General features: G+C 43.8%; 1 protein-coding gene across 8 annotated transcripts in view; it reads left to right on the forward strand.

Moving 5' to 3' along the window:
- Nucleotides 1-14854, forward strand: part of chd9 (chromodomain helicase DNA binding protein 9) — a 61605-nt gene that overhangs the window by 1260 nt on the left and 45491 nt on the right. For 7 of the 8 annotated variants that reach the window (XM_029428171.1, XM_029428178.1, XM_029428154.1 and 4 more), the window contains exon 2: nucleotides 2095-3781. The exons of the other annotated variant lie outside the window; for it this stretch is intronic. In XM_029428171.1, the coding sequence (XP_029284031.1) occupies nucleotides 2198-3781 (1584 nt within the window). In that variant the 5' untranslated portion in view covers nucleotides 2095-2197. The remainder of the gene's footprint in view (nucleotides 1-2094; nucleotides 3782-14854) is intronic. 8 annotated transcript variants of the gene reach the window in all.

The following is a 14854-nucleotide window of genomic DNA, read 5'->3' on the forward strand; positions in this document are numbered from 1 at the left end:
CACAGCAACACTTTGTTTCCAACATGGCTAACTTGACTGACGTCAATCTCGATTGGGTTTAATTTTATTGTTGTTTACAACTTGTTGGTTTGCTTCTGTGTGACTAAGTTACACATAAGTGGCCATTTGTAGTTCCAGCACTCAATGGCGACCTCGGGACAGTTATGTACACAGTTCTTGTTGATATTAGGCATGAGTTGCACGTGCCTGGATGGTGCCTTACAACGTCATGATTGTGAAGCAAACAGCTGGAAGGCGAGGCTTAAGGTGACTGGTTTTAGGACCAGATTGGGGGTGTTTTAAGGTTAGCAGTGGCTTCCTGTGCAGGTTTATGAATACGCTTCATTGATTCATGCACATGGGAACGATGATGTTAACGTTTTCTTATGATACATACAACTTCACCTCCAGTTTCTGCTGTTGTAAATCCAGCTTGAATGGACTGTTTACTTTTCCTCAGCTTTCAACTTTGGTTTTGCTCTCAGACTTTTGAAAATCATTTCAAATGACACAAATTACTTTTATTGATTTTTACCATATGTTGTTTTTTGTTCATTCAAGGACACAAGCACACTTCAAACATTGTCTTGTGTTTGTCACAAACTCATTAGTATCCCAAATGATTAGTGCACATTGTAAATGATTATCATCCAAAACCCATGTACATAGAATAAACTATTTCCGGTTCTTTCAAACCCTTTTAATAAGGTCAGAGATGGTGTAATTATCACTTGAGTCTTTTTTATTGTACTTAAATTACGCACATTTTGTTCTTTTGAATCAGTATTGTGTCTCTTTCCCAGACAGTGATTTCACATGCCTCCTGTTTTGCCCGTTGACAGTGTGTGAGACACATCTTCAGTGTGTTGCCTATTAAGAGATAGGCATCCAAAGAAGCTTGAACAAATTAACAAGCTGGAATGTCTCATTTCAGCCTTGTCACATGATTCCCTGATAAACATGATAGTAAACAAAGCACTGAAGTTGGAGGCAGAAATCAAAATTTCAGGAATGTCCTCATGCCTGTGTGAATATGTTTGTATTGGGACCTGTTGACACTGGTTGGTGGGGAAGAGCAATTGAAACCATAGAAGAAGCTGTAAGCAGTGATGTTGCTTGACCATTTCCTACTGCTGTCTGTTCATGATTTAATTTTAGTTTAGACTGCTGGAAATAAAACTTAGTGCTGCAAATTAAATGAACTAATGTCAGGTGTGACATTACATACAGGCAAAATCACCTTTTAACAACACTGCCTAAATATTGAAAAGTGACCAATAAGAATCACATTTTAGTCTCAACACCTCAGGCATGTTGCATATGTTTGTCAAATATGAGAATCCTGATATGTCCTAAGTATTTCTACAAGTTAAGCTACTGAATAAATGGCTGTGCTTGTTTGTGCTACTGTGTGCCTGCCTGTGTGCATAGCAAGTCAGCATATAATGACTGACCTGGGTAAGCTTCTGTCATCTTCTGCTGGTCTGTGGTTGCACAACTCGCACGCACGCTCACACGCTCAAAGAACCTCATCTGCCTCTGTCCCTAGCTGTTGAAATTCTATCAGCTGTCTGCACCTCCCACACATTCTGCAGTAGCAGGGCAGGCAGCTTCATTGGTTGTGGGGGTTGAGGTGCGTTTGCGTTGTGTGTGTGTGTGAAAGGGGAGGGGGTACAGGAAGAGGCACCTGCTGGTGACTGGCGGTTGGTTTGTACCAGCTGCTTTACTACACACATGAAAGGCAGTGCTGATGGGTAATTAATGGTACCAAATTTTCCCTTCTGACTTAGCCATTACCTGCCTTTTGAAAGCTTTTTTTTGACACTGGATGGGCATTCGTGCAATTCTACTAGCCTACAAGCATGTATGGAATGGATAATAAAAGGCGATATGGTCGGACATACCTGAGAAGTTGTCACGTCATCTCAGCCTGAACATGATTAATTTATGTGTGAGTGGTGGGGGTGATGCTGGATTATTTTATTGAGTTACTAGTTCTCATCTTCATCTAGACCATTAAGAAAAAACACACAGCTTTGATCTTCTAATATTAATGTTGTGTTTCATTTTTTTCTCCCCTTTGTTTTTGGAAAGGGACACAATATAATGGGCATGCTGTAGCTCACAGTGAGGCTCATTGGGACCAGCTTGGATCCAGTGGAGTTCCAAAGGTTCCAGTTACCCTCCAGGCTCTGCCATGGACTTCTTTGATGACCCCAACCTCTTTGTTGGAGGTTTGGAAGGACTGGACGAGGATGTCTTCCCCTCAGCTCCATCGCTTGTGGATGAGCTAAACCTCACTGCTGATTTTGAGCCCCTCCAAGTGGAGCCTCTAGACCCAGGGAAGCATCAAGACATGATTCCACCAGTTGCTACCCAACAAACCATACCCGCTTACAGTCAACAGATAAGTCACTATCTTGGCATTAAGGCACAGACTCCTATGGGGCAGGCATTTTCTAGTCCTGGGGGCACAGGTAGTGGCGGTGGCTGCATGATTGCAGACCAACATGGCCAGTACCATAATGCTGCCATGAGCCAAGTACCTCAATCCAATGGGCTGTTCTGTAACAGTAGCAGTCCCATGTGGGGCAACCAAGACCAGAATGGGAATATGTACCACCCCTTATCTCAACAGCAACAACAGCTTTGTCAGCAGCAGCAGCAGCAGCAGCAGCAGCAACTGCACAACCAGCAACTTCATGTCAGACAACAACAAACACAGCAGCAACAACACCACCCATGTCATCAACAACAGGAGCAGCAGCACATAATGCAGCAGCAGCTGCAACAACAGCAAAGTCATCAGCAACAGCTGCTAAACCAGCGGCAGCATCAACAAATTAACGCACATACAATGACCCTGCAGCAGCAGCAACAACAGCAGCACAATTTCTCCTTTCACCAAAGAGGTCAATCTCGGAGCCAACAGCAAGATAACCATACTCGGCAGCAGCCTCAGCACCAACTTACTGTAGGAGGACCAAGGTTCCATTCAGGAGCTGTACCAAGTAAGTCTTATTTGGATGGTCAAAATGCTTCTCTGAGTGCAACTTGCTTGCAACCACAGCAGCAGCAGGGTAGCTACCAGTTAACGAGGGGTGGTCAAGCCTTCTCTGGATCAGGAACGGAAGACCCTAACTTGCCCTTCCCCATGCATTCATCATCTATGGTTCACTCCCTGCCCACATGCTCAGTCAGTTCTGCCACTGCTTACCAAGCTGCTCCATACCCTGCCTACCCTGGAGAGTCAGAAATACCCAGTCTTACTCAGCAGTCTTTGGCCACAGCCTCAGTGTCTGTGCCCATCACCCCCGCTGCATCCCTCACTTCTACAGTGCCTGAGCTCTCGGGGACAGTATGTCAGTTTCCATCAACAGCAGTTATGAGGACCCCAGTCATCCAGCCAGAGGAATGTCCTTTCCGGGCCCTACGTTGCTCTGGAGAAACCCAGGGAAACTGCAAGTCATCTGAGATTTTTGGTCAGTCTATGAACTGCTACCCTAGCATGGCCAGCCAGCTGCCCGCTGAGCCGCCTCAGAGCTGCAGGGCCATCAACACTAATGGATATCAAGCAATGGGTGACAATCTCCTGCCATCAGAGGCTCAGGATGGAGACTTGGAGGGCCTGGAGCCTCCTGACCTCCTGCCTGACCTACTGCCCCAGCTGGAGGCTGCTCTCAGCCAACATGATGAATCCAACTGTTCCTGGGTCGATTCCAGCCAGGAGAGGGGACATGAGCAGGGGAAACCACAACCTGTTGAGTACAAAGAAGAAAAGGTAATACAATGTTACAAACCTAAGTATTTATTCAATATTTTGGTTCTTATTAAGCATTCCTTTATCAGTTTCTAAGCACACAAATGGCAGTATATTTTAGCCACTCTGTAGCAGAGCAACATTCATGCTATACATCCTATGCACTCTGTTCTATAAGTGTACATTAATGAAGGTTAATTGGAGGAGGGTGAAGGTTGCTCAGTTGAAATTACATCTTATATTTGCACATATATCTGTTTACTAATGGAGCACATTTCGTTGCTGACATTAAGAGAATGTATGTATTCTTCCTAGTGTATCATGGCACACAATCGAGCCACTTGTGTAATGTTTAACTAACTTTCCCAGATAGAACAAGCGCCTGTCTAGTAGGAAACCTGCAATCAGTGGTGGAGAGGGGGAAGGTGGAAAGGCGGTACCTAGAGCTATCTGAAAGCCTTCTGAAAATGATAATGGTCTGTCCGGCTTGGCCTGTCTATCTGCCCAGTGCGCCGACAGCAGGTCAGGCCTGATTAGGCTAAGAGTGGCAGGAGTGTCTTCAGGACTTAGCTGTAAGCATACTTAGGGCTATATCAAGATGTGGGTCAGGGCAAGCCAGAGGCACTTGCACACTGCCTCGCTGGAGTGTGGGGGAGGTTGCACACTGTTGTGGTAGCTGCCACAGTGTGTGTGTGTGTGTGTGTGTGTGTGTGTGTGTGAGTGCATGTGAGTGAGCGGGCGGGCGTTAAGAAAAGAGTGTGGTGGAAGAGAGTGGTTAGCACTTGAAGGGTGGGGGGTGGGAGATGGAGAGAGCAGTAGTTCATGGAAAAAGGAGAGCTTAAGAAAGGAAGGGAAAGAGACAGAGAGGAAGAGCATGAGAGGGAAAAGAGAAGCAGAGGGGGAGGTTGGGAGAATGCATTAGCTGGCTGTGACAGGCTTCAGGCGGTTCCTGGACCCCTCAGTTGGCTAGTAACTTAGCAGCATCCACACAGCCTGCTGGCCTCTGAATGACACATGACCAGCAGCAAAAGCAACAGACGTTTCATCGTGGTTTGCACACTTAAAAAGACATGAATTTAAACAGATCCATGTATTCCTCTTTTCATTATATTTCAGCAATGCTATTACAAAAACATGTGTTGTACCAACAATTAAACGGATTCAGTTGAGTGCAGAAGAAACAGATTATCTCAAACTAGAAACTCGTGAAAGAAGAAAAAATATTTAGAATTTTCTACAAGAGCACTTTCACTCCATGGCCCACGACGGACTGTTGGGTCTTTCCCATTACCACTGATAACACAGAAGTGTTTGGCATTGTCTTACCAACCCCACCTATTCTGTATCTACACTTACTGTACCCTTGTGTACTAAACGCATGAATGATTACCTTTTTACAGTAACAGTTTGAGTGACTCATTTAAATCTCTCATTTAAACCCCCCCCCCCACACACACACACACACACAGACTTCTGAAACCAAACCTATGCTCATGGGCCAAAACACGACCTGTGTGTTGAGTACTGCGGCTGTCCCCCAACAGGCAGCAGGTGACAACTAAACGGGTGGCGTGTGTGAACGAGCTCTGGTTAGGCAGACCATTTGCCCATCTGCAAAGGTCCTCGATTGAAATGGGGCCATGAACCACAGCCATACGAATGAGCCTCTCCCTGTCTGTGTCAACATCCAGCCCTGTGTTGATGCTTTCAGGCTGACTGTGCTATTCATGTGCACTGATGTGTGAAGAGCCTGCTGATAGTGTGTTTGCTGAACAGGCAAGGCATCAGGGGCTAGCTGCCCACTCTTCACTCCCCCGCAGTGAATGCAGCTAATTAGGATTTCCAATGGTTGTAATGGTCAGCTGCGGCTGTGATGAGCTCGCGGGGTTCAAGATTGAATAGCTGTCCCAGGTTGCCAATTTCAAAAGTTAAATTGAGTTATGTCTTTGGTCCTGTTGAAATGGATCTAAATTCAAATGAACAGCTGTGTGTAAAACTCCAGCCTGTCCCATGAATCATTCCAGCAGCATTTACTGGACGGCAAGGGGCTTTCTCTGAGGAAGTCTAAACTTAAAGGCATCAAGTGCTCCAGTGAGACCATTCTGAGCTGGATGCCAGTTTGCAATGCTTACATGTACTATGTGAGTCAGCACACAGTCATAATGCCGTGTGTAGTCAGGAACTCAACACTGACATCTCTGATTTCTCTGTGAATGTTAAAGTGGAAACGACTGTGAGATGTAATATGTGGAGGTTGAAATAAACCATTGTGGGCAATGTAGCAAATCTGCCTCTTTGTGGCAGTATTGGATTTACAGGCTTTTCACATTAATGTGATAAAGTATCTTGATTTGTCAGCTGGGTCACTGAATAGTTATTTAGTTTGTTACTTCAACATGATTAATTAAAAAAAAACAGGTTTCTGTCTGGTCAATTCTAGAAGCGACGGGTCATCTGGGCCAAGTGGGCAAAGCTCCACCTGCTGGAGACAGAAAGAGTGGTGTTAGTGGTACTGAGTAACTGAGAAATGTATATTATATTCTGGATTAATGCACAACAGGTCTATCTAATGCTGCTGTTAGCCATGTTTATTATACAATTTCTAAGGTTGCTGAGTGGATCACATTAAAAAAACATTTTAAAATCGTGTTTTTAAATACGCTTTCCTCGAGAGGCCACTGTGGAGATGGCCACACTTTCGCAATGTGTCGAGAGTGTGAGAAAACATGCCGAATGCCCATGAAAGCAGATGGCACCAATTTGAAGCCAAGTAGGGCTGATTGCCTGTTGCCCCACTGCAATTTGATTGGCTATCTGCCATGTACTGTTGTCATTTGCTCGTTGTTGGCAAAGGTTAGTGTTTCTTTTAAAGAAGATAGTTGTCATAGTCTAATGTAGATTATCTTCTACAACAATTATAAAGTCTGCCTGTTGAAGAAAGACTTGATATTAAACGCCGCGAGATATTGTCATAAACCAAACCACTGGTAAAAATAATTTCAGATTTAACATGGAGTTAGTTCTCCAGGAAAAAATGGCTGACTGCTAGCTTGTCGTGTGTGTGTGTGTGTGTGTGTGTTATTTGGAGGGCATGGTTACCTGGTTAATAGCAGACTTTCAGGATCTGAAACCTCTTTCCGACAGAAAAGCAAACATGAAAGCAGCAGTACAACAACAAGGTAAAGTTGGGCAAACCTTAATTTACTGCGCATACAAACAGGGAATCGAGCAGTAAACCGAGAACAGGTATGCTCTTAGTGAGATTATTACCAAACTGTGTGGAAAATGTGAACTAGCAAATGTCAAATTGTGTTATTTTCTGGTTTTGCATCTGTGCAAAGTAGTTTGCAGACCAAAACATGCCACTGGTCTTTTCATCTGTACAGCAAATTGTCCAGATTTGATGCATCAAACTACTATATTACATATTGCAAAGTGTCCTTACTCCCCTCATACCATTCACGGATACACTGGCAGAACGTTGCACAGTAGTCTGAACATAGTTGGAGAGCTTGATCATTGTCTTGATTTGTTGTTTGATTCAGTTGTGGTTCATTTTCAACGGGGATTTGTGTCTTTCCTTATCGTGTATTCTTGATCACAATCTTAATATGTCTTCATTTGGATTGGATAGAGCTATATATGGATACAAATTAAACTAATCCCCAAAGGGAAAAAAAGGAACTGGGTTTTGGAGATTTGTGGGGCAACAAGCAGCACATTCAAAACACCCTTCAATGCAACTCACACTGAGAGAAGATAATAGCCACCTTGGTGTCAGCCCTTATTTAATTTCTAAGCTGACATGGGCCACTACAGTTCTTATGAACACAAGCAACCAGGTAAAAATACTCTACAAAATGTGATCTGCAGCTGGGCCAGTTACTTTTCTTTACTACCTCGTGTATTTGTGAAAAGTGACATTTGCCATATTTTAAGTGAATTGGTGATTTGATGCTGCAGATGAATAAATATAATAACAGATCCTTCCTATGTGATGCTATATCAACCTTACTGCATTTTAATCTGTTAAGGTACATTTGTGCACATGTTGGTAATTTCTAATCAGACCTACGGTTTCAAATGCAGAGGGGCAAACTTCTCCTATGCTGAATAAAATAGAAAAGAAAGAGAGATGGAAGTGGAGACTGAGGGATACTGATGGCCTGGGCTTCTGTAGCCACTACGGTCCCCCGGCAGTGACACTGAGCAGGTGCCTCCTCCCTGCGGGCTGCAGTACTGGTTTAGATTTATTATCTGACTGGGTATTGCTGCTCACCCCTCTCTACCCTGCCTTGGCCTCTGAGCTGTGTAAGCGAGTAAGCAATTTAGATATCTGTGTGCGCTTGCGACCAGGGTTGGTGGCGTGTTTTATGTGTGATCTGCTAGCTTTGTTGCTTCCTGACCTCTCTGAGGTTTATATAACTCCTAGCCGACCAGACTGGGCAGGCAATGCCATAATCAGTTCTGAAACTTGACACCATGCATTACGCCACACACACACACGCTTTGTACACTCGCACACCCCCAGGAAACCTGCTGCCTCTGTGGCCACATGGTGATAGGCTGTGTCATTCACACACTTTCCCGGATCACCTCCCCCAACACCCATTCTCTCTGTCTCCCTCTGTCTCTCTCTCTCTCTCTCTCTCTCTCTGTCTCTCTCTCTCTCTCTCTGTCTCTCTCTCTCTCTCTCTCTCTCTGTCTCTCTCTCGCTCTCTCGCTCTCGCTCTCGCTCTCTCGCTCTCTCTCTCTCTCCCTCTCTCTCTCTCTCTCTCTCTGTCTCTCTCTCTCTCTCTGTCTCCCTCTCTCTCTCTCGCTCTCTCTGTCTCTCGCTCTCTCTGTCTCTCGCTCTCTCTGTCTCTCGCTCTCTCTGTCTCTCGCTCGCTCTCTCTCTCTCTTTTTCTCTCTCTTTTTCTCTCTCTTTTTCTCTTGCTCTCTCTCGCTCTCTCGCTCTCTCGCTCTCTCTCTCTCTCTCTCTCTCTGTCTCTGTCTCTCTCTCTCTCTGTCTCCCTCTCTCTCTCTCGCTCTCTCTGTCTCTCGCTCTCTCTGTCTCTCGCTCGCTCTCTCTCTCTCTTTTTCTCTCTCTTTTTCTCTTGCTCTCTCTCTCTCTCTCTCTCTCTCTCTCTCTCTCTCTCTCTCTCTCTCTCTCTCTCTCTCTCTCTCTCTCTCTCTTTCCTCTTCTCTGGCTTGCTCGCTATGTCAAGTGTTTGCATCCGGCCTCATCAGCCGTCCGTGTGGAGGCCTGCCAGATAAGGGCGGGGGATGACTAGGGGTCAGAGGTAAACAGGAAGCCAGGCGGATTTTGCTGTAGAAGGAAGGGGAGGGCTCAGGGGAGGGGGAGGAGCTGACTGAGGGAGGAGGAAATTGCACTTGGATTGAGTGTGTCAGTAGCATGTGGGAACGCTGCCAGGCCAAACTGTCAGGTCTGAATTTAAAGTACGCTTTATTATTCTGCTTTCCTATCCTTCTCTCTCTTGCCTCTGACTCCTGGGATTAAATGGCTTTGAATATTTTTCTGGGGTGATTGTGGGTGAGTGTTTGCTCATTGGTCAAATGTGGAGTGTTTTTTTTTCTGTGTGACTGGAATGCAAGGCTTTTTGGTTGTGACGTGAAGCAACTTCCTTCAACTCATGTTAACCTTTGACCAGTGGAGAAGGAAGAGCTGGGTGGTTAGACTACCACAGTGTCTTTGGGTATAAAAAGGCTCTCTTGAGGTAGAGAGCATGGAAATCACTTGTAAACTAGCCTCAGTGTAGTGTGCAAAAGAGGACATTTGAAAATGCATGAAGGGGTAATGACCCCTTTGCCCTTGTGTTTACAACTAACACAGTGGTCGTCTTGTGGGAGGAGGGAGGGATTGTCTGAGGAAACACTTGAGGTACAATCTTAACTTACAGTGTGCTAAAGCTTGAATAAAGCCAGCTAGAGTGGTTTTCTTCTACACACTTTGACAGAACTTAACGTCGGTCACATTGTCCACAGAGACGGCAGTTAGCTCACTAGTTACTGATTTGTAAGTTCGGCAAACAGGTTTGTGTCTCTAGAAAGTAATTTACTAGTTGCCATGGACGTCTATGTTGCTAGCCCCGTCTTTGTTTGTTAAGTGTTATGCTTGTATTTTACCACACTGAGTCAATTCCCTGTCTACCTTTTAGAGGAAGAAAGTTCACTGAACTGGTATGTCATAATCTATCATCACTCAATGTGTAGTGAGTCAAGCTACAGTACCGGCTGTAGAGGTTCATCTGGTGAAACATCGAGTCAGGAAAACCTGGTAATTGTAGACAGACTTTACCTTATCAGAGTATCATACAGCAGTCCTTTGAGTGTGTAGCCCATCTCGATATTCCTGTTGTGTGCAGGTTTCCTCGGCTTAGTGTACAGAATGTGGCTAGTCGCCTATACCTATCATTAATGTCGTCACACACCACCACCTACCAAAAGCAGTATGTTCCCTGCTACCTTCATGCAGCTTTTTATCATGCACACATGTCTGTAGTTCAAAGGGCTTTCAGTGCGACATGGTTCATAAAAAGCAAAGATTTCAATGATTTGTTTGTAAAAGCGATTTTTATTTTTGCTATTTTACTTATTTCCCTCAATGATACATTGGTTTCCAAATTGAAAGCCTACACAATGAATGTTTTTAATCCATTTAGCTGACTTTTAAACAACATTCTAGAATAAAGATATGTTGGACATTTTGAGTGTATTAACTGCTAATCAAAATGTGTTAATTACACTGTTGTTTTAACTTTGTTTTATATAAAGAAGAAAATGTAACTCTACTAAAAAACTGTTTAAAAAGTGCCATCAGGGGAAAACATTTGTACGATTTACAAGCTGGTGAAATATGCATGTGGCTAGTAGCGTTGCATCACTCACCAGCCAACAACACAAGGGGAGTTTGAGTGGCTTGTAACATTTGAACATTCACGAGCCATTTGGCCGGTGGACTAAAAGAGTAAGTTGTGCACCCTGAGTGTCGTGTATATTTAGGGTTTAACACCGCTTCTGATCGCTCGCTCGTCATCCATTGACTTTTAAGCAAGAGATTGTTTTGTCACTTGCTGCTCTGTCTGACAGCCTGGCAGTCACTGATTGTCACGATGATTGACTGCACAGAGATGAGTCGATTTTATGAATATTGACGGCCGCAGTTGGATGAAACGCAGCACCTGAAGGATACTTAAACAATCCAGTCCGTGTCTGACAGCAACATCTGTAGACTACAGTGTCTATATTCGCTTGTGTCCACCAAATAATCACATTTATAATTCATAACTCTTGCCCAGAATGGCCTATTTTGGCCATTTTCTTTTATTAAGAATAAATTGAACAAGAACTGCTTTTTGAAGAAACATTTTTGCTTCAGAATTGAACCACACAACCTGGATTTTGTGCTTTTATTTATCACATGTGCAACACTCTGTACAATATCAGCTCATGCATGGTGTTCAGATATAGTTTTAAAATCTTTGGTATGATGCAGTTTCTGATGTATTTATCTACTTGTTTGACCAGTTCAAACTAAAATGTATACTGTGTTGACTTACCAGAAATGTGTATTTTTGCTTGTATAAATCTGCTCATGTAAATGAGTTGGAGGTGATCCTGTTCATTATGTTGTTGTTTTTCGGTGGGAGAAAGCCTATGTCCCTGTCCTCCACCGTTCCAGTGGAGGTTCACTCCTCAGACACCTGCCTCGCACGGAGCGGGAGGTGGAAATCGGAGCTTGGGGAAAAAAAATCCTTACTTGATCATATCCTGAAGGCTGCAGGTCGGCGTGTGTGTGTGCGTGTGTGTGTGCGTGCGTGTGTCTTTTTGTGCAGGCATTGGCCCTGCTCTCCCTTTGCACTGCTTCAATAATGAAGGAGTTGTAAAGGTCTGGCAGTAAGCCCCTTGCTGAATTCCCCTCCTCCTCTTTCCTCCCCTCGCTCTCGGTCTCTGTCTGGCTCTCTCTCTTTCGCATCCTAAGGGACCTCCTCTCAGCTCCGCTCTTCAGTTTGCACCGATGTTCCCATTAATGAATGGCATCATCCGGCTTGCTTGTTTTGCACAGTTCAGTTTCACTTCACTGCCTGGTGTCTGACCTGCTGTGCCGTCTCTGATTCAGAAAGCAACACGTCATTACCCAGAACAACCGCAGTTAGAAAACTGCCTCAAAGAATAAGGTTCACAATTTTGTTTTGTGACTCATGTTAAGTACACCGAAGATTTTAACGGGTATATATGAAAAACACATTTAATTCCTTTCGGGGTAGATGAATCATACAGAATCTGCACAATTGTCACTTTTTTGAAAGCCACCTGTGTTGCTTTCAATTCCATGTTATTGGAAAAAGAGTCCTTTTCAAAGGAACAATCAAATACTGTTCAAGTCGTCTTTTTATTAAGAACATCCATCACAGTTCATAGGCCTGATTTCCTGGTTCAACTTTGACCTACTGTATTTGTAACTGTACTCAGTTGTCCTATAGAACGAGGGATTGTTGCTGACATTGCTGGTGCAGGCACTTAGTTTTACCTCTAGCTATCCACCTAGCAGGTGGTTTTACATGATCGCACGTTTTAATATTATCCTTTAATGTTTGCAAACTCTTGCATGAGCAGAAACAAATGTTATATGAAAAGACAGAAGTGACAGTATGTGATAGCTCTGCCATACCGCTATCTTGACAGATTTGAATGTACTAATTTATTTAGCACAAGAGACGTGCATTTAGAGTGGTGACTTCTATTTGAACAGGAAAGGATCTGCGTCGGTGCTGCTGGCATGTAAAATTTGGGAGTCGGCTACTAATTGTGATGGGTGTCCCTCGGTGGATGGATGGCCTCTTGCTTTCACTTTGGCTCATGCTCGCTAGTGCGTGCACACAGTAGTGTTAGCCCTTAAAATATCATCTTAAATCTTGCTGAGTGAATGCCCTCTGAGCTGACACTTAAAGATACAAGAAGTGCAGATGCCCTAGTTAGAATCCCTGCCTGCTCTTCTCAGTCATTGGGCCTGATTGACACAGAGCCAGGCTGATACTGTATTCTGCACAACCCTCACACCCAAATCACTGCTGTTTGTTTTACATGGGTTAGTGAGCAAATGGGCAACATGAGGAAGACAAACTAAACCAAGACACAAAACAGTGGTTAGGCTACATCAATATCACCACTTTTCTTATTTCTTTCTTTGCATTTGGCTGCAGAAAAACAAATCTTGTGGTATTTTCACTTGACTGATTTGGGTATGACGGCCACTGAATGGTGATATCGGATGATTTCTCTCTCAAACAAGGCACCCCTGCCCGTTCTCCTCACAGTCACCCCCTAGTGTTCAATTCTGTCCAGATAACTCGGTACAACATGCTGCACTTGTACCACTTCACATGGATCTGTCTGCACTCGTAAACCTTTTTATTAGCAATAGGAATGGCTGTCTGTGCTGCTCTTGATTTAATAAGGGAGTCAATTAGTTGACTGCATAATAGCGAGCTAATAGGCTGCCTTTGTTAAAGACTGTTGGATTGAAGCTGATTGGGAGAGCAGCAGGGCTGTAGGGGTGAGATACATGCTCTTGCTGGATCAGTTGGTTAATTGTATCCAGTGCACTAATTGCTGTATGAAAACAGAATTAACTTGGTGTAAAGATTAGTGTGTGTTACGAGACTGAGGTCAAAGCAGTTGTCAGACTTGAACTTTGCGTACTTATTGCATGGTTAATCCTGAGCATGCAGCGATATCGATCTCCCTATCCTGCTCTGTTTATACAGTTGAAATAGGCTGACGATTACCATATGACCAGGTACCAAATTGTTGTTGGAAATGAAAGAAAAGTGATTTTTAGTGTGATGGAAATTCAGCAATAAAGTAGTCTAGTCTTTTTAATCATATTTTGCAAAAGAGGCACACATAGTACAAGGTCTCTACAGCTGCGTGCACATTGTCCCACTGATCAGTCTGCTTTTACAGTCATGAGATGAGCCATGACTGTCACTACCGGAGTGGTCACGTGGTAACTTGTGACTGGTCATCCTTCAACCATTGTTCTGTTATGTAAGGAGTTTTAAATTGTGCTTGATTAGTTTGAAATGAATAAATCTGAAATGGTTATTGTAGGCAATAAACACAACAGTTTCATTGGTATGCGATTGTCTGTGTGGGAAGGTGAGCACCCAGATGCAAAGCTTTGTTGCTGTATACATTTTAAAGCCCGACATTGCTTAAAACAACACCACACATCCTCTGGTACATTTTAAAGAAAGTATAACAACTCAATTTGCTTGTTTTTTATGACATTGCAACCCAAGTGCGAGTTTTTGTATTGTGAGCTTTTTACTATCCTGTTTCTCCCGGCACAGTTCTTCTTCTTTCTTTCTGGTCACAGTGGAGCAAGTCAGACTGTAGTAATAATGCTCTTAGACTTTCAGCAGCTTCTCTAGAGGGCACCGTGCTTGGCCCAGCTGCTGTTACTTTTGGCCCTGAAAATGGTCATTAATGCATGGTGCTGTATTTAATTGGTTGAGGAAGCATTGCTGTGCATCGTGTCTCCTTTCATTTATCAACCCTGCCACGGCCTCACACTTGAGTGTGGCTCAAACTGGCCTGTAGCTGCAGGCCTAATTAGTAGGGCCAAATACCCTCACACCTGGACTTAACTGTGCAATATATGTTAACAAAGCCATAGGTATGGGTTCTGGTGATAGCGAGGCATCTGTGATGTTTTTGTGGTAAACACTGAAGGCCAAGCCTATTCTCAGTAAACAGCTCTGAGAAACACTTTCAATGAAGTGTGGAAAGTTAAACCAAGGTTTGAGTTGTAGCAGAATTATTTTTGACTTGAAGATTGATCAAAATGGCTACCAGATAAGAAAAATGACTTTGCTAATCAGCAAAGCTCAGCTGTGTTGCAGCCGACTCCAAGTTTTATATCAAACCACCACAAATCAGTTCTGAACCCGTGAGAAACACTGGCCGCTGTCTGATGGATGTTCACTCATTTTGAATATAATTGCGCCTCATTGAGTTGGTTGTTGGCTGGCTTTTGCATTATTTTTAAATGAAAATGTTTTATAGGATTATTGGCAAGTGATCAAAGAA

This window comes from Cottoperca gobio, chromosome 3 (assembly GCF_900634415.1).
Source record: "Cottoperca gobio chromosome 3, fCotGob3.1, whole genome shotgun sequence".
Taxonomy (NCBI): Eukaryota; Metazoa; Chordata; class Actinopteri; order Perciformes; family Bovichtidae; genus Cottoperca; species Cottoperca gobio.